The 26,098-nt window shown below is 39.8% G+C and overlaps 1 protein-coding gene and 1 long non-coding RNA gene across 8 annotated transcripts in view; one reads left to right on the top strand and one right to left on the bottom strand.

The window, feature by feature from the left end:
* Positions 1 to 26,098, bottom strand: part of LOC147150065 (semaphorin-4B-like) — a 70,402-nt gene that overhangs the window by 14,171 nt on the left and 30,133 nt on the right. For 5 of the 6 annotated variants that reach the window (XM_086024964.1, XM_086024965.1, XM_086024966.1 and 2 more), the window contains 9 exons: positions 13,157 to 13,317; positions 12,704 to 12,766; positions 11,555 to 11,653; positions 9,702 to 9,813; positions 8,683 to 8,799; positions 7,471 to 7,628; positions 1,663 to 1,844; positions 602 to 752; positions 313 to 523 (listed from right to left, as the gene is read on the bottom strand). In XM_086024964.1, coding sequence (XP_085881090.1) covers positions 313 to 523; positions 602 to 752; positions 1,663 to 1,844; positions 7,471 to 7,628; positions 8,683 to 8,799; positions 9,702 to 9,813; positions 11,555 to 11,653; positions 12,704 to 12,766; positions 13,157 to 13,317 — 1,254 coding nt within the window. Of the gene's footprint in view, positions 1 to 312; positions 524 to 601; positions 753 to 1,662; positions 1,845 to 7,470; positions 7,629 to 8,682; positions 8,800 to 9,701; positions 9,814 to 9,906; positions 10,535 to 11,554; positions 11,654 to 12,703; positions 12,767 to 13,156; positions 13,318 to 26,098 lie in introns of those variants that run through there. The other variant, XM_086024969.1, reaches the window with a different exon arrangement.
* On the top strand, positions 10,809 to 13,543 carry LOC147150066 (uncharacterized). Of its 2 annotated transcripts, XR_015086050.1 has the most exons (3): positions 10,847 to 11,256; positions 13,169 to 13,344; positions 13,431 to 13,543. It is a non-coding gene; the product is annotated as an uncharacterized LOC147150066 (long non-coding RNA). The 2 variants fall into 2 exon arrangements; XR_015086049.1 differs by having other exon boundaries at positions 10,809 to 11,256; positions 13,169 to 13,543.

Raw genomic sequence — 26,098 nt, 5'->3', positions numbered from 1 at the left:
CGTTTAAATGTTGCCAATGTACATTCTTTTGATAATTCTTAGTAAGGTACTTTTGTTCTGTTTTCTATGTCTTTTGCGGTATGCTTGTAAATAATTTTAAGTGTTGCACTTACGGGTGTGTGAAGCACATTGAGTTGCCTCGTGTATGAAATGTGCTAAATACAGGCGAATAAAACTGCCTTGTCTTGCCTTTAATTGACACAAAGGTCTCTCAGAACCTGTCCCAGAGTGCTACAGATCAGTTCGATACAGCATGGCACAGTTCGGAATAGTCCTTATAAACTCTAATCTGGTTTGTGTTTTTTGTTCAACCTGTTCCGATGAAGAGCACATCATAGGCCCTCTCCATGCCCTGGATCTTGTGAACGGCAATCTGCGTGTAGCGCACGCTACGTTTCAGCAGCAAGGGGGCGCTACGGATCACGCTGTCCATCAGGAAATGGTCCTTGACAAAGTTGAGCACCTTGTCGGGCATGTGCAAGGACGACTGGATTCCCATTTGCCTGGCGTGGTTGGTCACGCACTGTGCGGGTGGGGGAATAAGAGGCGGATAATTAAATACACATTCATCCAAAAATTGAGCACATGTGATGCAACTCACCGCTCCGGGTCGTGGTTCTGGTGCTGGGTGGTTGTACGTGTACCACTGCTGGGTCTCCCTGTTGACCTGCCTGTAGCGCCCACTGAAGGCCCGCTCCACCTGCGCCATGGTGAAGGCACAAACTGCAGAGCTACCCGATGCACCTTTGTACCTGTCAACAGTTACAAGCTTAAATAGTGTTGTGAAAATGATGTCTCATTGAGGAAGTAGTGTTGTGCATGCTATAATACGTTTAACAAGTAAAAACATGACGGATGTCATGTATGTATGTATGTGTGTGTATATAAATATAATATAATATAATATAATATATATATATGTATATATAAAATATAAAATATACATATATATATATAAAATATACATATATACACGTATACATATATACACGTATACATATATACATATATACACGTATACATATATACATATATATACGTATACATATATACATATATATACGTATACATCATACACATGCATACACACATATCTATATATGTATATATGTATTTTTACTGTATTTTTCCTTTAATTTTAACGTACTTTTTTTTAGAATTAATTTTTGGGTCGGTAATTTTTAAGATAATTTGAATTAGATTTTTTAAGATTTAATTTACCCAAATTCTTGAATATCAAACATCTTTAAAGACAAAAAGCATCCTATTAAATTGAAAAATAACGACATACAAGAAATTCAGTGATGCAAAGAGCGAGCTTTGGATCTGAATACATTGCAACGACGATCTAAAACAAATTTTACAAAACTACAAAAGACAATGTTTTAGTAAAACTAATCAAGAGATGTTTGCTTTGACGTTTTGGATGATTAGTTGAGATTATTTAGTGTGGTTTTTCAGAGTACGTTTTGTAACACCTATATGTTACAGGTGCCTGATGAGGTAAAAAAAAAAATAATAAATACATTGCCATATTTACTGGTACAAAACAAAAAGCATGTATGTATCCACTTCCCCTTCTTATACAACGTATGTACAGTATATACTGTATTTCTTTTTTTTAAACCAGCTAACCACACGATACCTGTCTGTGTCTCTTACCATTGTGACGTGAAGACGCCGTAGAAAACGGTGCTCTCCCAGCTGTCTCCCATGGGCTTTAGGACAAACATGTCCTGGATGATGTTGAAAGGGAAGCCGTCATCAGGCAGCGAACACAGGAGCTGGGCCTTCAGGAAGGTGGTCCACTTCTTCTGCAGCACACGCTCGCCACCTCTGTCTCCCTGGAAACAAGCGTCAACAAATAAGTTAACAACTGGCAGACATATTGGACAGCTCTCATGGAAACAGTTTTGAGAATGCCCTTTTCTGTCCCCGTAACACAAAGCAGTGTCTCTACTCTTGAGTTTAGTGTGGTTGAACCCGATTAATTCTTCCCAGAGGTGTTTGATGCACATTGGGGCAGTCATGCTGGAAAACTTGTGTGCTCGACTACAGATGCAGTTGCTTCCTTGTTCTTTTAAGGCTGCTGCCAGGTTCTATTGTGAAAGTTGCATCGACATATGGTGGTGATCCACATAAAATAATTTGGCCACAAAAAATAGCTCAATAGATCAATTCGCATTCAAGGCAATACAAGTGGCACACATTAAATATAATAAGTAACAGTGCGACGCAATACTTAAAAGCAGGGGTGTCAAATTCACATCCATGCTGGGCCACATTGTAGTTATAGTTGTCCTCAGGGGGCTGGTTATGGCAAACCACACGAAGGCCATTTAAAGTGAAACATCAGCAGCTTCTATCTTTTCTTTTCAGGAAATTGCAACATCAACAGTTTGTCTTGTTCTTAGGAAAAGTTAGTAATTAAGTTACATTTAGTTGAGTTTTTATTTTTATTTCTTTTTAAATCCGCTAGCTAGGAGCGGTACTGTGTTTGTTTACAAAGTAGACGTGCGGCCGGAGTATGAGCCAGCTATACTAAGGGAGAGGACATAGCACGAGTGTAAACAAAGCCGAGATATTAATGAAAGCTTTTAGGATCGCGCCTCACTCCTTTCCCCTGAGATTTAACGGAGACAGGAAGAATTTTCACATAAACACTCATCAGATGACCTCGTCAGGCCCTGGTAATTATCAGCAAGCCTGTAAACACGCGGCGGAGAGAACCAACAGCCAGGTGGCTCGCGCGGAGGAGGAACCAAAAACAGCCAAATCTCACGACAGGTTGGAGCAGTGTCAGGGCCTCACTAACGCTGAACTCCCTCACAAGAGCGCAGGGGCGGGCAGAACATGTGAGAAGTGGAACATTCCCTCCCGCTGCAAGCTCTTAAACATGAACAATCATCTCGCCGCGTGTTGAGGTGGGGCCTGGTGGGACTGCTGCAGGCCTGGGAGCCAATTAAGATGCACTACAGTAGCCTTTGCTCTTACAGTAATGAGGCGCGTGCGTTCCTGCTCTCTCAGCTGTCCGCCGCTCTTGTTAAGTATGCTTGCATTGTACTTTTGTATGGGGGCAACTCCCCCGGAAAGCTGGACTGTGAAAATATGCCTCTATACCATCAGTATTTCACATTATATATAAAAATCTTTACGGAAAGTACAGAAAACAACAATGAAAATCCAAACTACTCAGAAAATTTGCAGTGATTTGGGGCTCCCGGGTGAAATTTCAAGACAGAACAGTTGGACATGTGCATTCAAAGGTTGAAGAGAAGGTCAATTAGATTCACCTGTTAAGGTTATAATTAGCTCCATTTCCCCTAACTTGCTGTGGTTATATACCAAACTATATACAGCAGCCATAAACAGTAGATATATAAAATGTCAAGTTACACTAAGAGTGCATTGACATCAATAGTCATTATATGAAGTACAGAAAGACTGAAATACATTAGGAATGGGTCATGAATTATAAAATGGATAGAATGGATATCAAGGGAAATGACCTAAAGGGGCAGCACAGCGTATTCATTTCAACAATGATAATAGTAATATCACGATAGAGCAATTACGTGATAATTGCCTCGGAAAACTGTTAGAAAAAAAGTCTTCTTGCATATTAATCATATGTAGTTGAATTAGGGGAAGAGAGAAATTGATTTTTCCCATTCAACTGAGAAGTCGATAAGTCCAATTAATTGAAAAAAAGATTACTGCTAAATATTTGATAAAAATGAAACACAAACAGTTTTCTGTTTTTCTCAGCTAATGAAATTTATTAAGAACGTAAATTAACATGACACATTTCAACAAAGTAAAGCATTGCCTTCATAGTTTCCCTTGAAATTTGTACAGATGGAGTTTAGCCACCCGATTGTCTTGCGGTATCAGTCAGATTCATAAAATGTGACATTTATTGTTAAATGATGTTCATTATCCAAGGTTGTTGGCACTTGTTAAATGAAAACATAGTAACCATTCTCGACTGTATTGTGACTCTGTCAAAACAAAATAAACTATTGTCCCAATGTTAAAAATGTTTTTTGCCCCCGTAGATACTCTGGCTTCCTTCCACATTCAAAAACATGTATGCTAGGTTTATTCAAGAGTCTAAATTGTCCATAGGTGTGTACGTGACACTGAATAAATTGTTTGTCTATGTTTCCGATGCAATTGGCGTGGTTTTGCTATCTGAAGCTGTTGTATCGATAACTGCCTCGTGCTATATTGCCATTTTCTCCCACCCCTGATAAAGAGCAGCAGTTCTATGCTTCAGTGAGTAATCCACCACCTTTTCCACATCCCCGAATCCAGTGTGCCCACCTGAATAAACACAGGAAAGCCTGAGTGCGAGAAAGGGAGGAGGACACGCCGGAGAAGAAAAACAACAACTCTCAAGCGGAATGACTTGGCTAGGTAGAGCAAAACAGTAGTAGAAACACGGCAGGAAACCTTCAAAGATGGTCCGCTTTATCTGACAACACACACACTGAGCTAGGGGGGAGTCTGCCAAGATTGAATAAACACTCTTAAAAAAAACATTTGATACAGCCTGGTGCATAACATGGCGAATGCAACTTATGCTTTCATTAAACTGTGTCGTCACAGGAAAACCAAAAACGTTATTTTGCTTGAATTACCAAACGCCGCATTGTTAAAGTTGATATTATAAAATGTATTATTGCTGCGCACCAACATCAACACAACACCTCAATCATGTTAAATCGCTAATTAAATTTGACCCCGCAAAATGCAAATTTATTACACTGTCATTGAAACTGTCAGAAATCGGAATGTTACCAATATGTTGCCACCATTAGCCATGCTCATCAAAGTTTGTCCTCGCACCAAGCCCAAGATATAAGAGAACACTTTAATATCTAACAAAAGCTAAATGGCTAACAACCTTACATTGGTGAGATCTTTTTAGGGGGTTTATATTAGCAGCACATGCTATGACATTGACAAAAAAAGCAAACCTCATGAAAATCAGTTCAGAAATGAGCAAAGTATGAGTTATTTTCAGCTTACAGGCATTGCCGTTGCAGGGAACGTTGCCCCCACCAACATGGCCACCACGTAGGCGCGTCGCTAACTAGCCAAATAGCTGAACAAGATGACTGGCCCTGTTCGTCAGAAACTGAATCAGCCACAGCGTGCTTGCTTTTTGGATCACCGTGTATCACTGTCGTGCTGCCATGAATTTCTGGTGAAATGCTTCAACTTAAACTACCACTAACCCTAATGCCGGTTAACCATGACACAGTTAGCTGCACCTTTTCTGGTTACATCGTGGCTGAGCCAGATGACCACATCTGCGTCAAGTACAGAAGGCGGACAACAATGGCAGTTTTGAGAAAAAAAAACAACTTAAAAAACTTAAATAAACAATGACATTGTTAAATTGTCAACCATGTTGATCACTGATGCTATCGTGACTCGTCTGCATGGTTTTAGATTTGAAATACAACCCACGAAAGTGGTAGTGATGCTGTCAAAGTCCACAGATGAAATTCACCTCAATTTGGAAGGTTGGCAGGAGTTAATGCCAAGCCAAGCCCTGCCTGCGACCCTAATGAGAATAAGCGCTACAGAAAATGGATGGATGGCTACATTTGGGAAGTAACCAACAATGAACATGACGCACACACTCTTAATAAGCTTAGGGCATCGTAGCAAACAGCAACACATGGATGAAATACTAAAACAGCATTACAATGCAGTGCATTGATGTGTTGAAGCATCTAGAGAATAAAAGCAAGCACCTGCATAAAGCAGCAAGGCAATAAAAGCACATTGTAGAGAAAAACACAGTTTGGGGTTACTTTCACAGTCATTTGCATATACAGAACCCAGAAAAATGGGCACCTCCAGGAGCCACCCGAGTGCCAAAGCCTTACGGGAGTGAGTCATTAAGCTGTCGCTTTGATTTCACGCTGTCCCCCCCGACCGATGCGCACATTAGCAGCACCAGTGAACAACGGCAAGAGGCCTAGTGGGAACAACGCAGAATGCACCTTGACACAAAAGAAGCCAGGTAACCATTTCAATGATTAGCGAGCACTTTAATGGTGAGTGAGTTTGTGTTCTGGCCCCATCATCGGTACTCACTAGTAATGTTTCCCAACACCCACACATAAATCTATAAAATAACTCATCCATCAATCCATTATCCAATCCGCTTATCCTCACGAGGGTCACGGGCGTGCTGGAGCCTATCCCATCTGTCTTCGGGCAGTAGGTGGGATACACCCTGAACTGGTTGGCAGATAATCGCAGGCCACACAGAAAAAGGAACATTTTCACTCACAATCACACTTAGGGGCAATTTAGAGCATCCAATTAACCTACCATACATGTTTTTGGAATGTGGGAGGAAACCGGAGTACCCGGAGGCAGGCACAGGAAGAACATGCAAACCCCACATAGGGAGGCCGGGGCCGGATTCAAACCCGCGACCCCTGCACTGTGAGGCAGACGTGCCAACAAAGCAAAGCAAATCCAAATTTTTACAAGCAATGCTTAGGTAAGCAATGCAAGGTGATGGAATTGACCTGGATGCCACTATTGTACACACAACCTCAAGTCACAGTTTTTTTTTTTTTAAATAATCAAATTTAGCAACAGTAATATGACACACATTCAACAAGTGGTAACACAAACACACAAGGATTAATGTCTTTATAACTTTGTTAGCTAAATGAATTGCACAACGCAATGCATTCTATTGTACACACAACCTCAAGTCACAGTTTAATTAACTTTTTTAAATAATCAAATTTAGCAACAAATTAAACATAAATGTGGTAATATGACACATATTCAACCACTGGTAACACAAACACATTAATGTCCTTATAACTTCATTAATTAAATGAATTGCACACCGCAATGCATTCTATGAATGGAAAAGGAAAGTTATTTTTTTAACCATCTATTTGTTGACACCCGCTATTCGCGGTCAATAGGGACAAGGCCTACCTGCCAATAGCGAAAATCTATGTATAGACATCCATTGAAATGCATTGGGGAAAAATGTTCCTTCATGCAGTATACATTTTTTTAATTAATTGAATGATTAATTGGTAATCTATTTTTTTCTGCCAAACATCAGCATTGGCTTAAAAAAAAAAAAAAAATCCATATTGGTCAGGCCCTACATAATGTCCGCACACCAATTCTGTGTGTGCAGTTGAGGAAGGCAAAGCGAAGGAAAAAAAAACAGAGGAATATTCCCATGCAGGGACGTTAAATGTGTTGAAAGCAAGTTTGTACAGTCAGACAAAAAAAGCTAGTGATGCACTATTTCCATCACACTTCATGCATGTTCCAACGTGGGAGCGCCCCGCCTCCCTATGAGTGGCAATTCTATCCACGTTAAAGACAAAAGCAGCTGGAGGCCCGCCGCGTCTGGGTTTTTTTTGTGTTTTTTTGTGTGTGTGCAGCCGACCACAGGTGTCATCTTACCTTGCACACGCGAGCGATCCTCGACACAATGGTGTTGTCGAAGAAGTCAAATTCCTTCCCCGCCTCACTGAAGAAGAAGTAAATCTTGTCGTCATCGCCCACGGGGTTCCCTATTGGCTGACTTTCTTCTATGTAAGCCGAGCCCACAAAGATAGGATCTGTGGAAAAATAGAGCAAAACAAACAAAAACTGTATCATTGTGTTTTGTCTTTATGCACAGGAACTAGCCTCTACATTGCTCTTGCTGCAAAATGTATAAATACAATAAGTCAGTCCTGGGAGAGTAGATGAAGCTTAAACCCTGTCTGTAATTGCACTCAGATGTCCCATCAGCATGAATTACAGACAGATCCTAATACAAAAAAAGGCCTTAATTGTGCACTGCGTCCTTTGGCAGAGCGTTTACGAAGAGCATGTGTGCCCACTGACAGAAGTCGGCCATCTAAAGAGGAGCTTGTCCTCTCTGCGTGCCATCTACTAATGAGCACTACTTCTGGAAGCTTACCTGCTCGGTTAGACAGGTACATAATGGAGAAAACAAGCCTTGTTTCACCCAAGTTCAGTTCAATGCATTTTTTTTTTTTTTTTTAAATGCAAAAAATAATACAGTGGTGCCTTGAGATACACGTTACAACTTTTTCAAGATACGAGCTGTGGTTCAGACAATTTTTTTGCTTTCACTTTCGGGCCAAAAATTCAAGCGCTCCACGGTGGCAGTGAACTCAAAACTCAACAAGCAGCAATTTGGCACATAGTAGTGAACAATTCAGGCTTCAAGCGGTTTCTTGCCAATCTGAGTAGACGTTTAATGCCAAACTAAACAAAAGAAAGAGAATTAAACAATCAAACCACACGAATCTGTCTTTATAAAGTCACTTTAGGTGAGAGGCAGGGTACACTCTGGATTGGTTGCCAAGTCAACCACAAGGCATAGAGAGACAAAAAAAAAAAAAAAAAAAAAAAAATCACACTCACATTTATAGACAAAAATATGTACTTAACTGTACCTAATGAACCTTATGATTGTGGGAGAACATGCAAACCCCACACAGCTGGGCCTGAGTTGATATTTGAACCCAGAACCTCTGGACAATGAAGCAGATGCACTAACCACTACTCTATGCTTCCCCAAAACAAAATCATTGTATTTTATTAAAATATACGATGCAATCAAACTATGTGGTGTGATGTGAGGCTGAATAGAGTTTTTACCTTGCAGCCATTTTAAAGAGTTTTCCGTCTTTAGTGCTGTTCCTTGGCCCAAACTCTTATAAATGACAGGCTCGTTCCCTTGGAAGTTGCTGACTGTGCCCGAGTACAACTCTCCATCTAAAAAAATGTAGAAACAAAATGTAATGATGTTTAAAAAGGATTATCTAATAAAACAGCATAATCCATTAAAAATGATACGCTTGTGGTCTGAATGGCAGATTAGTCAAATGCTAATAGCCAGCCCATTATTTACTGATAGCTGAACCACAAACAGAAGACACATGGTAAACGATGACTCATTGGCAATGGTTGGTGCGTCAGGGCCAGCAAGGAGGCCTTCTCTACTGGCCTAAACACTATCAAAAGCACAAACTAACATTTACATCTTAAATTCTAATATATGCTTCATGAAATGTATTCATTTATTCTCAACAGTCACTTTTCATTTATGTGGATGTTCGATTTCCCTTCGTCCAATCAGATTTAAGTCTCCGTGTGTCGCCATGTTAATCTAATCTGCCTTGGGCCTTCAGAATCAGTCATTCTGGCCAATGGAACTTTAACAATAGTAATGAGACTCTTTCTAAGATCAAATTTGTTCTCATAGGCATATTTCCATCTTCTAATCGGTTGGTCAGAGCATAACTTGCTACAGCTAACTTTGACTAGCAAAACACATTCACGCAGTCTGCGCACAATAAATACATTTAATAATTACAATCTCTGGTGTGTATGACGTATTTAATGAATGGATGGATGCTTTTTTTCCATGATCTTATATAAATATTGTTTCTGAACAGTCCAGATGATGTACTGTGTCGTGTGTAATTATATTTTTGTTTTTTAAATATCGTGGGTTTCTATCTGATTGTAGTGGTACAACTAAGACATGGAGGTTGGGTTAAATCAGGTAAGTCCCCACTAATGGTCCAGAAACTCAACACTGCTTATTAGTGAACTGAAGTTTAAATATCTGCTTTTAAAAAAGCCTTTTTTTTTTTTATTTATGTAATACGCACCAACAATGATGGCTGTGGATTTGTACTCGGGGTTAAAAGGGCAGCGGCTGCGTCCGTCCTCCATTGTCACATCGCCGGCGTCGTCCCTCGCCAGCGTAAACGTGGACGTGTTCTGCAGACAGACAGGCACAGTGTGATGATGTCATCCTAATAACAATGACCTCAGCAGCCTCGAGCGCTAAAACACACAAGCGATCTGACTTACTGGCAGTGTGGACGGTGAGTAAACAGGTTGTCATTTACCATACACATGGTTTAAATTGTGAGCAGAGTGGGCTTCAATCTGGCACATGAGCCTTAATGCTCTGCTTTAATAAGCAAGTTGTGCTCAAACATCTGTTCTCTTTCAGCTTTTCTATTTTTTATTTTGTAAGTTCCACAAAGCGCTAAGGCATTTCTAATTGAATTCATGAGACTGAATGAAAACTCAAGTCGGCTCAGGTCTTCCCTAAGGCAGAATAATCCTAAATATGTCTGCCTTAATCGTCAAGATGATATTAACAAAATATTACTAGTACTTTTCCATTCAAGGACTGTAGTGGTTAGCACGTCTGCCTCATTGTTGATCGGTACCAGTTTGAATCCTGCCCAGGGCTTGAATGGGATTTTTCACCAGGTACTCCGGCTTTCTCACTCGTTCAAAAACATGCAAGTTTGACTCAAAATTATCGACTGGTGTAAAAAGGAGTATGAATGGTTGTTAGTCTGTGTGCCCTGCGATTGGCTGGATGGCGGCCAGTCCTGGGTGTGACCCACATCTCGCCCAAAATCAAATAGCAGGGGCTAATTGCACGTCACTGGCCACACAGTCTGATCTAACGATATCTGATTCCATGTGATTTTTTTTCTCTTCAAGTTGTCATGATGCAAATCCCAACTGTACCAATTAAGAGCAAAAAATGGTGCCCCTTGAACCATGCGGCATAAATCCATCTTTTGGGTTCAACGTTCTGACTGTCCAAAGCCTGTTTAAAGAAGAGCTTAAAAATAAACATGTAATGTTATCCATGTGACAGACTGTCCTGCACTGTGTCAACATAAAGAGCGTTCACCCTGTCCTCCTCAGAATGAGACATCCTGTGTTATGGTTTCATTTTTGACGTCAGAAGTGTGTAAAGTTTACAGAGCTGACGTTAGTGTCACCCGGCTGTTAGTCTACCATCCACTCCTGACGTGCTCCTCTGCTAGATAAACATGTCTGCCAGTGGAAGCCGCACACACACATCAAGTTCCCCCCTGTTGGCTTGTCTGGATAAATTGCCTCAGCAGGGTCCTGTCACGCTAGGACGGCAACGGAGGGGAGAGGAAAAAACAAGCTTCAAAAACCAAAATGGGTAATACTGTACAGTGGAACTCAAGATTTTCTGGAAAATATGCCCAAAGGCTAACAAAACCTCCTCACTCAAAATCTCTTCAGACGTCATGTCAGCGGAGTTGTTCTATGAGATGCTTGCTGAGTGCGTTTAGCTTTTTTTCCTTTTTTTTTTTTTTTTTTTTTGGTGAGATGACCCATGTAGCTAGCATTTAAAAAAATAACTGCACTGTACTTCACAAGGTGAGTATTGTTAATTTATTTTAGTTTCACTGAGTTTTTAATTAAACAGCGTTTAACTTAAATTTTCCACTTCCATGACAGTTAGAAATGTTAAATGTCACTTTAAACTTTCCTTTTAAGGGTTTTATGTTAGCAATAGCATTAGCTTCTAACAAATTATTTCACTTGACATTATTTCCTGTGTGAAATTTGACTTTGAAACAAGAACAACTTGGAAGTCAACAGGATCATGTTCTACTTTGGAATTCTGTAATTTGAAGATTAGGTGAGAAACAAACGCTTGAAGTCAAAGACTTACAATGTAGCTGCAGATGGGGCTGAAGGCGTAGGTGCCACACACATACAGGTGTGTGCTGTTGAGACGCAGCAGAATCTTGATGTAATTGAAGCAATCGGTCTAGTTGAGACGGGGCGGGGAAAAAAAGGGTGTTATTTTTCTCATCCAAAAAGCTCACAGTTTCTGAAAAAAACTGAAATGAACCTGAAATGATCAAATAAAGCTCACAATAAAATGTACCAAGTGGGGATGAAAACTAAAGTGTACAAAGGGGAGAAAAGCTGTTGCCAGTTGAGTTGAGTTGGGACTACACAGCAGACGTGTGCAGTGTGGCACATAGATTAGCAGGCCTTGTCGCCTGGGGATACAACAGTTGGTATGACAACAAGGGTGCACAAAGACACACAGCAAAAAAAACAAAAAAGAATTTTCCCATGCACACCTGATGAATGTGGAAGAATGTAAAAACGCAATAGTTGAAGGTGACACCAAAAGGCTGCATTAAAAGTGTATCCTAAGTAAGCCTGTGGCAATCCACTCAAAATTTTTGCTACGTATTTTACCTGCAGATGCAAGATAAATCCATCCATTCATTTTTTTATACAACTTATCTTGGTTCCTGTTTACAAGGGCAAAAGGCGGTGGTCGACACCTTGGGTTGATTAGCAAATCTGCACAACAGTCAGCTATGTTACTTACAACAATACCTAGGGTCCCTGACCAACTATTTTAGATACCGCTTATCCTGTTCAATGTTACAGGAGCTGACTTAGGAGAAAGGTGGTTTTCCGCCAGAACTGATTTGCAGTCCGCGCAACACTAAGATATGCGAATCATGACTACATTTCATAGCGTCCAAATTCCCATCCATTTTAAATGCTGCTTATACGGTTCAGGGTTCCAGCATCTGAATTAGAGCAAAAGGTGGTCGACACCATGGACTGATTTAAATCTGCACGGCAGTGAACTATGTGAAGAACCAAAAAGCTAAAGCCCAAATCCCTGAACAATCCCCATGTGCAAAGCTATTGCTCAAGTTATACAGATCAGTGTGGTATGCATCATTTGAATGTACATTAAGTCTTAATTCCTGAACATGCCAAACACATTATACAAGAAAAAAGAATGTTCTGGAAGCTTTTTTTGTTGTGTTGTACCACATCATCTCACCTCGAGGTTCTTCCCTTTGAAGCTGCACTCTTCTCTCTTTCCAAGCGGAGTAGCCCAAGTCAGCTGAAGGCCAAAAACCATCAGAGTAAATTATTGAAAAATAAACAGGAACATGTGCTTTGAAAAGTCATACAGTGAACTTTTGTATGTTGCCGTACAACAGATTAACATCTCTGCAACTGCAACACCCCCGTGATGTTCAAAAATCTGCTAAAAGTTAGTATAGAATAAAAATACATGAAAAAAATATCAGTACAAAAATATTAGAATTACAATAATATGATATACAAACTCTTCATTTACATAGCGCTTCCACAACAGCTGCAGCTGTTACAAAGCTCTTTCCAGAACCGATTTATGAAGTTTAATTCTATTTCCATGATCCCCTATGGGCGAAAAGAACTAATTGACTTCCACGGCAACACTTTGCATGTGCACACACGTCACACTCACATTCTTCTGCAGCTTAGTCCTGCTGATGTCGGAGAGGCTGAGGGCAAACAGCGCCTCCCGGGCCCCCACATACAGCATGTCGTCCTCCTGGCTGAGCAGCAGCGACGTGTAATTGAAGACGCCCTCGGCAGAGAACCTCTTGGCCGATCTCTCCTTCGCATCTGCAGGACACGCATGCGAATGGCCCGGTAATGTGAAAAGCACTCAGGCCAATTAAAAGGCGGATCAATTAACTCATTCACTTCCAATGACATATTCATTTGTCTTTTCACAGTCCAGCCATTCAATCCAAGGAACTTATTTATATATTTTTTTCACATTGTTTCAAACGTTAGAGTAAAACAGGGTCTGAAAATGTGAATGAGTTAATAAAGAGGACATACTGTACGTATTATGAAAATATGGCTTGTATATATACCTGAGTAAAAATTTTCAGGGCCTGTGGCTGTGTTTGCTGCCTTGCAAAAAAATTGCATGTCGTTGCTACAGTCAGACAGCCCAATGAGGCTAACGCTCAAAACCCCTCCAGCGGAAAAATGTTTGCCAAGATTTGTTTCTAACCACTTGAAGCCAACTAATGGCAGCGAATGCAGCCTTTATCAGCCAGCAATGGAGGATTCAGGTTTGGAATTGTAGCATTTACGTGCAGTTTGGTCACATATTTCTCTGTGATAAACATGCTGATACACTCCACCAAATATTTGGCAGGCAGAAACGAAAAAAATAAGGACTAAAAGGAGTGTTGATGCCAAGCTACTTTCATCGCTCTGGATGTGATATCTTTCAAATTCATTGGGTTTCTTTCTTTGGCGAAGAGAAACAAGTCTAAGAATTTTAAAAATGTGTTTAACAAACTAGCAATGGTCAGAGGTTAAGACGTCAAAGGGAACATGGAGAATCTTGGATCTGATACATTCAAACTCAATAAGGTTCAATGAGGTTGGATCTGATACATTCAAACTCAATGAGGTTCCTATGCCGACAAAGAGACTACCTGACAGCTTGAACAAGATTGATTGGAAAAATCAAAACAGAACTGTAAGCGGTAGTGAGCGAGAAGCAACATGCCGATTCCGTGTTAGACCCAACATATAGTACTTTAACACTTGAATGACCTTTTGAAATAAATATAATTCATACTTTGACAGTTAAAGAATTCCCATAAGCCTAAAGCAGAAGTCAACCCAAACATATATATTTTTTGAGAATATCTTCTCTGCAGTGCCATTCGTTTAAACACAGCATTCTGGTTAATATTGTGTTTGTGGAATATGAGTTAAGCAACAAAATCCACCCGTTTTTAGCCCTCTCGGGGGCGGCCATTTTGTCACTTCTGTTGACTGAAAATGACATCACAGTTGCTCAAGACTCATATTTCATCTTAATCATTTTGCCTTGTTGAACATATTCTTGAAAAAAATATGTTTGGGTTGACTTCTCCTTTTAAAGAGAATAGTTGAAATTAGCAAGTGGTTGAGGAGTGCAAAGAAACTTGTATAATAATTTGACGTCCATGCCTGGCCATACAGTACATGAAGGATCAAATGCATTAATAGTGATAGGTCGAGAGGTGACAAGCTACTCATTTGACTACAGTACTTCAAGTAAATACTGAGTCGGACAAATAATCCCAGAAGGTTTAGAGGTCTGTAAAAATTCTAAGCAGTATGGAGGTGACCGGGAACATGTAGTAAAAAAACAAACAAAACAAAACAAAAACACAAAATGATAGACTAATACTACATCAAGCATCATGGATCCGGCGCCAAGATCAATAGAGTTCTTTCCACAACTGAATTACCGGTCCTATCCATCCATCCATCCATTATCCAAACCGCTTATTTTCACAAGGGTCGCGGGCGTGCTGGCGCCTATCCCAACTGTCTTCGGGCAGTAGGCGGGGGACACCCTGAATTGGTTGCCAGCCAATCACCGGGCACACAGACACAAACAAACATTCACACTCTCAATTACACCTAGGGACAATTTTAAGTGTTCGCTTAAGATGCAGAGAACACACAAACAAACTCCACACAGGAAGGCCGGGGCCGGATTTGAAACTGAATTACTACTCCGTACAAAATATAAAGGATGCACAGATACAAGGTTTTTCCAGACCAAATACAGTACAAGCTAAACAGCTCATAAACATGAATATTTGCTGCACTTCAACTAACACGCAAAGCACTTTGGCAAGAAAATCAGATCTTCCTACATAGGATAGAGAGCCAGCTGCAGAAGACTCAGCTTGTCCAAAACACATCACATTTCAAGGACTTTTCCAAACCAAAAGCTTTCACTGAATATCCTGCAACATCTGGAGTCAATGTCGAGAAGGCCTGTCGTTAAAGTCCATAGGCGGGGATGCAATACAGTGTATTAAAAATAAAATAAATAAATAAATCCTGTTTTCCTCTTGTCTTGATCGGGTCATTGAAAGCAGGAAGGTCACACTAAAATAAAGTGCAATTGAAATTAAAAGGCTTCCTTAAATGTTCACTTATAATGAAATTTGTTTAGAACTTCTCAAATGAGATAGATGGAAACAATGATATAAAATGAAATACGAGAAAAGAAGCTTGCGGTAGTATCTAATAACCCCTTGAACAAGTATTAAATCAGGAACTTCTCAAATAAGATGGATGTGGAGGATGTGAAAAGTACAGAAAATAAACTGTATGGAACAAAAGAAGAAAATGATGCCAAATTAAATAAAGGACAATAAATATAGTAAAAATGAAAAAGTAAAAACTATTAAATCACAATAAAAATGCTTAAAAGAGAGCAATGCCTTTCAAAATAATTCATCTTAACACTTCTAAAATTAGATTAATGTTGACAAAATACGAAACCAAACATAAGTAAATAAAATACAGCTTCTAAAACATTTAACATATTTAATTAGTTAAAAATAATAGAGAATAAAATTTAAAAGATTAAAAACGCAATAAATAAAATATTAAATACTATTCAAATGAGATTTAAAAAAAAACAATGGTAAGAAAAAAGTAAAGGCATACATGTAAAAAATATTTTAACCTACTGGTAAGAAGTAATAAATTATAATACAAGAAAATTAAAACAATTTAAATAAAAGCACTTAAAAATATTAAATCTCTTTAATCGCCAGCTCTCCTCACTGCAAGCCTGATGGTGCCCTGACTTCTGGTCGTTCACTGGGGAAAAAAACAAAACAAAAAACAGCTTCCCTGTAGCACATTAACACCCTGACATACATCACCGGAGACAATCGCATAAAAGGCAGAGGAGGGCAAACTCATGAAAGTAGCAGTCTTGAGGAATGGACATCGTTAAAGACGGTAGTTGTGGTAACATCGAGAGGTTGTCCTAAAAAAAATAGCAGGTCACTTGTGCGGCGTCTTGTGGCTGCCCAGTGCAATCCTTAACTGTGTCTTGAAGAGGTCATTTGTGGTTGGGCAGAGAGGCAGAGCCAGACTGCACATTCATGATCCATCAATCAGCCTCTTGTTTCATCAGCCGACTGTCAACCTCAACTCTTAACCTCTGCTCATTGCCAACACTTATCATCAATACAGCCGGCTCTAACTTGCAGAATTAGCAACAGGTTGCCAAGGGACACTCCGGAATACAGACCCAGTCTTGGTCATCACACCTCAAAAAGTGAGACTGAGAAGATCTTGTAGTGCCATTCAACCAGATGATCAATTGTAAGAATTCAATAAAACAAAATACAGGTAAATAAATATTTTGTGGAAAAAAACAACAACAGAAGTTTCAATCAAGCACTGACATGACACTTACGTATAACAATAAGATAATGACTTTGATGCGAATAAATAACATAATAAAATAAAACATTCAATTAAATATGAAAATATATTTAAAAAATAAATAAATGAAAATAAACGGAAGCTTCTGTTTTGCACTTTGAAACAACCAACAGCCAAATATATACAATACAATAAAATACAAAAACATAAGAGAAGCTTTATGTTCAGCACTTAAAAGTATACAATGTTTAAAACTTCTTAAATGAGATTGAAGTTACAACAAACAAATTAGATCTGATTAAACTGTGATATAATTAATATATTATTATTATTATACTATTATCAAAATAGTTAAACATTTCTCAAATCAAATACAAAAATACACATAGATAAAAATAAAACAAAATAAAGAAGCACCTATTAAGAACTTCAAAAATATATGTAAAATCTGATTTAAAATTCCCAGATGAGACTGAAACCAATATAAACATGAATAAATAAAATATAATAAAATAGAATAGACATATATAAAGCACTTGAAAATATTTTCATAGACTATTACAATTTCTCAAATGCCAACAAAGACATAAATGAAATAAGTGTTAAGCACTTAAAACATTTTGATCCAAGTTTGCTTTTATGGACTAGCTTTGTGCACTGTCCCAAGACCTTTGTCCATATCATGGAAGTTCCGAGTAAATCAGGTGAAATTTAATTCCAACAGCCTATTCATTCAGGAAAACGCACCATCAATAAATAAAGGATGCCAGTAGCGAGTCGTATAACTCAGCATGTGAAGGTGCAGCTGCTCCACAGTGAGCATGTGCAAACTGTCCGCAAGACAATGAGATACACAGTCTCATTTCAACTCCTGTAATGAAATGGCAACCCTCCAAACATGGCTGTAGTAAATATGTAAATTGTATCGGCTTGACTGTCTATAGTCTTACCACTTCATACATACAGTACATACATCATCTGGCATCTGACAGTGTTCAATTTCGCTCTCAAGATAAATCCTCCGGAGCCCATCAACTTCGCAGCACGACAATCCAAACAATGCATTTTAATTCAAGCATTACTGATGACATCATCCGCAAAAAAACACGCCAAACCATAAACTGCAGCAGATGTTGACATGTTCGTAAAGCAGAAAACAACATCTGTATGAACGTGACATTTTTGTGGAATTAAATACATTTTTGGATAGGTCCAGGCTTCTTAGTTCTCATCGCAGCAAAGCTCCAGCTAACAGAAATCATCCGCCGGTGCCATTTTGCATACAAAGAAAGTCGCGCATGCACACACACGCAGCTGCACATTGCAATCCAGATGTTTTGTATTGCTGAGTAGCGCCAAGGGTGGGGCTGCTAATCGCTCCTATGAGAGCTGATTGTAAACATGGCTCGCATTGACTAGAGCAGCAAGAGGCAAAGATGTGCAACTTTGGACACCTCATTAGGTACACCTGCAGTAATAGCATTCCGTATTCATATTTTTGTTTTGCCTTATAAATACGATAACGCTTACTTTTGATTGACTGGAGCACAAAATAGTATCATATTGGCTAAATAAATTATTCGGCTGGAGGGCACACTACACAGATCAAGGCATCAAAAACAAAGCAAGGAAAACAAATCTGAACATTGTCATTCAACCAACAGGTAATTGCTTCTGACCTCCCAGAGGGGCGGCAAATTAATTTGCAAGAAACCACATCAAGTTATATGTCATATTAAAGGGCCTGATAGCAGTTTTCTAGATTTGCTATTACATTGTCACTTAATCCTAATATGATGGCAAAATTATCCCAAAAATATATTTTTAAATATGTGAAAAAGTGATGACTGATGTCAAAAATCAATTTGCAACAAACCACATACCTTATATTAAAGGCCTTGATGACACTTTCAAAAGATATTAAATTATGAATACACCCTAATATTGACTGCATTTACATGCAGCCAATAAGCCTTTTAAAACACGAATATTAGCAGTATTCAGGTTTTCAAAAGCAATGTAAGTGCACGCGATAACCCGAATATGCCCTTATTCTGTTTTTTAGAATTCCGAATGTCATGCCTGGGTTACTCACTTTCCAACCCGAATATGCGTGCATGTATACGGCAATCGGAATTTTAACTTTTAAAAACCTGAACACTGCCAATATTCGGGCTTTAAAAGTTTTAATGGCTGCATGTAAATATATTCAATGTCAATAAATCCTTATGAGGTGACAAAGTCACCCTAAAACATGGTCCATGACTTAAAAATGTACTCTGCAACTTGAAAATTTACTCTGCAACAAACCATATCATGTGACGCCGCATTTCAAAAGCCTTAATGAGGGCTTTCCAGATCATACATTGTTTTCCTCCATATTTCATATGGCACAACACTATCAAACCAGATATGTCCATTCTGTGTTAAGATATATAGTAAGCATCTCTGATTATCAGCCATGCATCAACAATGCCAGTAAAATCTATAATTGCATGTACTGTACATCCCTATCGTCAGTGCCTTATCTCGACCAGAGATTTATGCACAGTCCTAATGTGTTGTTTAGTGTGCCTTTGGCAGAATTGTGTCCATTATATCGAGTTGTATGTGCACATCACAGTGAGAGACAGCTGCACCTCATAGATAACAAGCACAGCCTGGCAGTGCCTAATGCTCGCTGCATGTTGATTAAGCAACATAGAAGGTGTCGCTTCGTGGCAAGTAAATAGAATGCGGGCACTTTATGAGGCTTAAACGGAGGAACTTAACCCCTCTGCAGAATCAACACACACAAGGATGACAGCATAACAAGACTCGTGTGATGCTCAGCTCTGTCATTAGTGTCTCCAGGTGTCAATCCGCTGGCATGCCGAGGGTGGTCTACCCGAGTTGGAATCCGTACGCCTCTGTGGCATGCAAGCGACTTATTCCAACATGTAGCATGTCATTCCCTCAGTCGCAAGTCGCAACAGAAAAAAAGAGACAGGTCCGTGCTCGCCTGACGACGAGGCGCCAGAGACGAAGCGGCAAATGTTGGGCATGCACACGGAAAGCCACCGGATGCCATGTTGTGTGAAAGAATGTCAAGAGAAAATGAAGTGCTGATTGGTGGCTAGAACGCTGTTGACGGACAGACGCGAAATAGGAGGCATATACAAGGGGGTTGTCATGGCAACCAGAGCCCAGCAACTCAATGAGGTGATGACTGAATTACTTAGAAGACTTATAGACTTAGAAGAATGCAGTTGGCTTTGAAAGCTACAGTAGGAAAACGTAAAAACTAAAAAAGCTAAAAACTAAACTAACATTTACTGGGAACTCAACTGAATAGTAACCTCAGCATTGATGCGACTGATAACATAAGTGTCCTGGCTGGTCCACTGGTTACGTAAATCGCTCAAGAATGTCACGCAGGCTCAGCATAGTAACATGCGATGCTAGTCTGTTGATTGCTAGTGTGCCAATTTGTTTGACGGTGGTGTTTTTAAAAATTAAAAAAAATACATATCGTTGCTTTAAGGCACCTGGAATAGTTCCATTTTATATCCACTATTCACATAAAAGGACCTAAGCTAGTTTGACATTATGTCTTGAAATACAATTGTCTCATCATTTTGGTGTGTGACAATCACTGGACACAAGTGAACAGTAACATTAGCACCAATGTAAATGCTAACACAAAACAGGTGGTGTACTCGATGGTCCATCAGTCACACTTTTGTGCTCTTACTGAAATGCCCTAAAATGGCAGAAGATGACACTAAAGCCAGAGCTAAAGGGACCATTGATACAATAATTGGAAGTACGTTACAGTGATATAGCTAGACTGAGAGACAAGCTTTGTATGCTAGGGGGGGGAGCTAAGCTTAGCCTGGGTTGTTGATGGATGTTACGGAGAGTCTCTACCCAAATGCAAACTTGTGGTTGAATTGAGTAAAAATGCCACGAATTTGCTTCAACCTCCCAAAAAAACACCACTATTTTTCGTGACATGTTTTTAATTATGAAAAATAGGAAATTGGTTGCATGTGCGCCTTCAAGGGGCGTGGCCAAATGGGTGGCATCAGGAGCTTGAGTCACAGTGCAGTGGCAACTGTGGGACCTGCAAGGTCATTAGTACATTCATTGCTGCATTTATTTGCACTTTGATCAAACAGCAGCATATCTGAAGCTAATACAATTTTTTTTACAATACAAAGCAAAAAAAAAAAAAAAAAAAAAGCAATGACTTGAAAAAGTGGCTTAAGGTACCACTGATTATAGGCAATTAAAAACATTTTTAAATGAAGGTCAACTTCTTGCTTTTTTCCCCCACTATTTGCGACTAGAAAATAAATGACAAAACTATGGGTGTGCATCTCTCCAGTAAAAGATGATTCAAAACATATCTCGCCGATTCATTATAAAGTGGAATGACTCACATGGCTGATATGGTTCAATTCAGAGGGATTGTGACTCGATAGGGCTCAGTCCAAGAGGGAATGATTCAATGAGTTTAATGATGTCATTGTACAGCCTGACTGAACTTGTCAAGTGATATTGAAAAACCCTCGTTGAATGTCTCCCCAGAAAAGTGGATTATTGTCAAAGCTGCAAAGGGAAGACCTTCCATTGTCACTCCCAGTAAATTTACTTGCCAACCGTCCCAATACTTTTGACCATACCTCTGCGGCTGTGTTCATATTTTAACATTCACAATCTAAGTGAGTTGCACATTCCTGCAGATGTTTTGTGCCGCTTGCTAAGTGCACTCTCTGGAAGCAGCCATGTGATTAAGGCCTAAGTGCTAACACAGCATACAGACCCACTATTGTGTGTGTGTGTGTGTGTGTGTGTGTGTGTGTTGTTATGATGAGTTGTGCAGTAGTCTTCCGCTCTGGTTGCACACGCACCGCAAAGTAAGCCGAGCGAGCGGGTGAGCGGTCGGGGCTGGTCTGAACGTCGCATGCTGATGGTTTTGTGCACGCGCTCCTCAAACAGCTGGAAGCTTTTAACGCTGACCGAGCCGCACTGCCGCCACCACTCGCTTCCTGTCGCCGTACTACATGCGCACACTGCTATGCCGTTAGGTCCAATTATCTCAGCCGGGGGGCTGAGTTCTGATAACCACCAGGATGGCACTTTCTTCTTAAGAGCGCAGGATGCAAATTTCACTCAGGTGGTAACAACAACAACATAAAAAATCTATAAAAAAGTAATTTTATCGTGCGACTCTGGAACAGAATAAATAATAATATAATACAAATAAAAAAAACAGTCAGATAACTCAGGAGCAAAAACTTTTTTAAACTATAGCCATTTAACATATTTAATGCCTACTGAATACCTACTTAATGCTCTACTGAAATGACACACACACAAAATCGCGACATGACGTTCCATAACTTTTCGTAAAACGGGATACTTATTTAAAAAGCCAAAGAAAAGGCAAAGAAAAACATAGTAATTTTCACTCTTGTAAAAGGATGCACACACACAAAAAAGCCAAGGAAAAAGTGTCATAGCAGTAGTATTTTTGAGAATAATTATCATTCCATGAACATGTTCATTCTTGTGAACTCGTGTATGGGCTCAACAAAGCCAAATAAAGCTATGTAAAACTAAGTAGTGTTTGATTTTACTTTTCTTTTGCTTTTTACACACAAGAGGGTCAAAACAGAACTGCAATGATGTCATGGCATTGCCAGAAGATCAAAGCACTGCATAATCGCCCAATCCAATCATTCCAATATCCTGATTTATCCTGCTGACAGTCCCTGCAGAACATATTTGAATGATATCTTGTATATTGCTATAATTTGCAGCATTACAGTCCACAATTCATTTCAAGAGAGTGAAAAGCCAAAGCAACTGCAATTAGTTATGTGGAAAAAATGAATAGACCCAAAGTCTTTGTCACATTGGATCCTTTAAATCAATGGCTTCTACAGTCCAAGCGTTCATGTTAACAGAATGTGAAGCGGCGTAATCTACTTTGGATGCAACAAATTCATGCAGAAGTTGTCACTTTTGATTCATGCTAATGTGTAAATTCTTGACAAAAAGTGCATGTGCATGCTGAATGCTGATTGCGCTCCAAGTGAAGCATCCCTGTGGGGAAAAAAACAGAAACACCGTGTCTGTCTCGTCGTCGTAAAATAAAATGACTTATTGTGAGGTGTTGCCCAGACTTCATAAATCACACAACTGCGTCACTCCTGCAAAAAAAATCCCTGCCAAAAACAAAAAATAATAATCTAACGCCGCGATCCCTAAAAATGAGTGTCATGACCCTCGCATTCCTGCCTGTCCACCTTAATTAAGAGCTACAAGGTCACTTCTCGCCGCCTGCTATTCTGCGCCAATCAAGCTGTTGAAATGTGTCAGGATGGAACTTTTCTCCACATTCTCTGGAGCGTGTAAAAAGGGGGATGAGGCCATTAAAACCATGTCGCAATTACGCCGCTATTGTCATGAGCATTGTTGAGTCGGATGCGAGCATTTGTGAGTGTCACCAATGCTAGTGGGGAGTCTGAAGACTGCCTTTCTTTCAGGATCACTGGGCCTATTTTCGATTCTAGGTTGACATCGCAGACTGTTTAAAAAGATCTCAAATTAATTGTTGTTGAAGAAATATCATACACATATCACAAATTCACCTATTGTGTTTTTTTTTTTTTTTTTTTTTGGGTGCACAGACAAAAGCGCTGCAGCTGAAGTGCCGCAATTACGTTTGTCGCGGCCATTGCTGGCAAGAGGGCATCGTAGCACGTCTAAAAAGGACACTAGTATTTGGGCCGGATGCCTGAAAACACGGGAAGCGTGCCTTCACTGTTTGCATGCCGCCAAGGTTGTTGGATTAGCATGCATGAGAGCCGGTGCACAATATACGGCCAATGTAAAGCGAGCATATGAGGGGAAAGGACGCCGTGTACGCTGATGCTTAAAAGGGGCAAATGGTAATAGCTGTCCTGTGGGAATGCCACAGCAAATATGTGCCTCACTCGCATGAAGAAAGCATTGCAAACAGAGTAATGTCATGTCCACTATTGGAGGAGAATGGAGCAACAAGAATTGCACAAACCACAATTGTTCATATGCAGTGAAATATAAAGTCAACACACCCCTGTTCAAATGTCAGGTTTTGGTGATGTAAACACCAATTAACTTGACGTTACCTGTGCAACTCACTTGAATCTTTTTTTTTGAGAGTGTTAGTATAATATAATCATATTCAAACTCATGCTAAAGAGGAGTCATACTGATGGTTCGGCACCCGCAAATTTGCCTATTCGCTGATTTTTTTCCCATACATTTTTCTTTACAATATTTTTTAAACATTTGTTTTTGTTTTTTTTTTCTTTGTGGAAAACGCGGGTTGAATGTTTATCAATGTTTTTTGAAGAATTATTCGACAATTTACTCAAACATTCAAGCATGTGCTGTGTGCTGCTTATCAGATGCAAACAGTAGTAGCGCTTTATGCTGAGCGATGCTAACACTGCAGCTTTGCTTAGCTTTTGCTGTTGACATAATAGTGCTTCTGTGCAGCCTTGCAGCTGGACTCCGGCTGTCACTTGACAAGGGTGGATCTAGGAGCCTCGCAGCCCAATCACAGGCAGAAAACCTCTGCAAAGTGTTGGTTATTATGTAAAGTATCCGAAACGTCAAATCACAATTTGGCAAAATTCTGATTGGCTTGCTCACAGACACATTTATAAAAAAAGGGAGATAACAAAAGATTTACTGGGCTGTGCAATTTTCCACTTGATAGGCAGTCTATTTGTATATAAGCAATTTTAAAAGTCAATTTTCCATAATATGTCCCCTTTAATGCAAAAATACCCAACCACTCAAATGGGCTTAGTTCCGTAGGTCACTAACGTTAGCATATTTATTTTCTATGATAACAATCTGACGTTAAACTTTTCTTTTTGAGTCTATGTCAACTGGCAGGTTGTGGATCAACAAGGAACAGACAATGTGAAAAGTGCACATGAAATAGTATCCGGCGCTAAAATATGCAAACATAAGTGAGGGTTTTAACATCAGAGCGATGAAAAACAACTACCTCAAATCGTCTCAGGTTCAAAACTCTGAACGACTCCCTGTTGTTGCAAGCAAAGAAATAAACCAACGTCTTCTGGCTCGAGAGACGTTAGTGATAATGAAAAACATGCCGCGTGCCCAACTTTACTCCCGTGATCCTTTGTGCGGTCCTAATGAATAACAGACCAGCTCTCCCGCCGCAGCCGCCACACAAAAACCCTCCACTGGGCGCACATGAGAGATTAGCCTGCTCATTAGGCGAGAGGCATGGAGAATGGCAGTGAATGGAAGAAGGACAAGAAACACATCTTTCCAGGAAAAAGTTCACTTTAAGGGAGGGAAGGTTCCCCCTGTTTTTCCATGCATACAATTATGACCATAGAGAAGGTTTCATGGGGGTGACATGTTTTGCATGCTGTGGTACGGGCCAGTTCTTCAAGTTTTTGAATTGTTTCTGCAAAGTGACTTAGCGTAATCCATTTAGGTGTTTGACAAAGAAGTTAAATGGCTTAAGCGAGAGAAAGCATGCGCTTCAGAATGAATAATAGCAGCCTGACATGTGACTTCCAGCCAAAGTACCTGCTTTCTAAAGAGGACTTTTTCATCATGATCTCACACACCTTCATCCATGTCATGTTAGGAGACAAGCCAAAGAGACAGCTGGCCATTTCTATTGGCTGCACTTTTACTGAGGCTACTAACCATCCCATAAGGCAACAGTCATATAGCAAAAACGATAGGGCGGCAGCACAACCAATAATAAAAAGTAAAAAAATGTATAGCCTGGTTGCCAATTTGAAACGCTGGTACAATTAAAATATCACTCCAGCCCTATAGGTGGCAGTAATGAGCAATAGTATACGGTGGACACCTGCCCAACAAACACAAGATATAGCACCTCCATGCACTTGGCACTGACATATTTTTATACAGTAGCATATGGGGCTCAATCTTTCCATGAGGATCCATTCCTGAGTACAAAGCATAATGACTGTGGGTGAGTGTGTGGGTGTGTGTGTGTGTGTGTCTAGGCAGGCACAATTATGATTGGACACATTTTACTTGGGCATGTATGCACCTGGGCCTGCAGGCACTTATGCCGGGGCCCCTCGCTCATCACGGCGATTCACTCATGCATATGAAGCTTGAGTCCACATTC

This window comes from Filicampus tigris, chromosome 3 (assembly GCF_054856515.1).
Source record: "Filicampus tigris isolate MCC_2025a chromosome 3, RoL_Ftig_1.0, whole genome shotgun sequence".
NCBI classification, from domain to species: Eukaryota; Metazoa; Chordata; class Actinopteri; order Syngnathiformes; family Syngnathidae; genus Filicampus; species Filicampus tigris.
The sequence above is the reverse complement of the archived record's forward strand: the minus strand, read 5'-3'. Positions and strand labels throughout refer to the sequence as shown.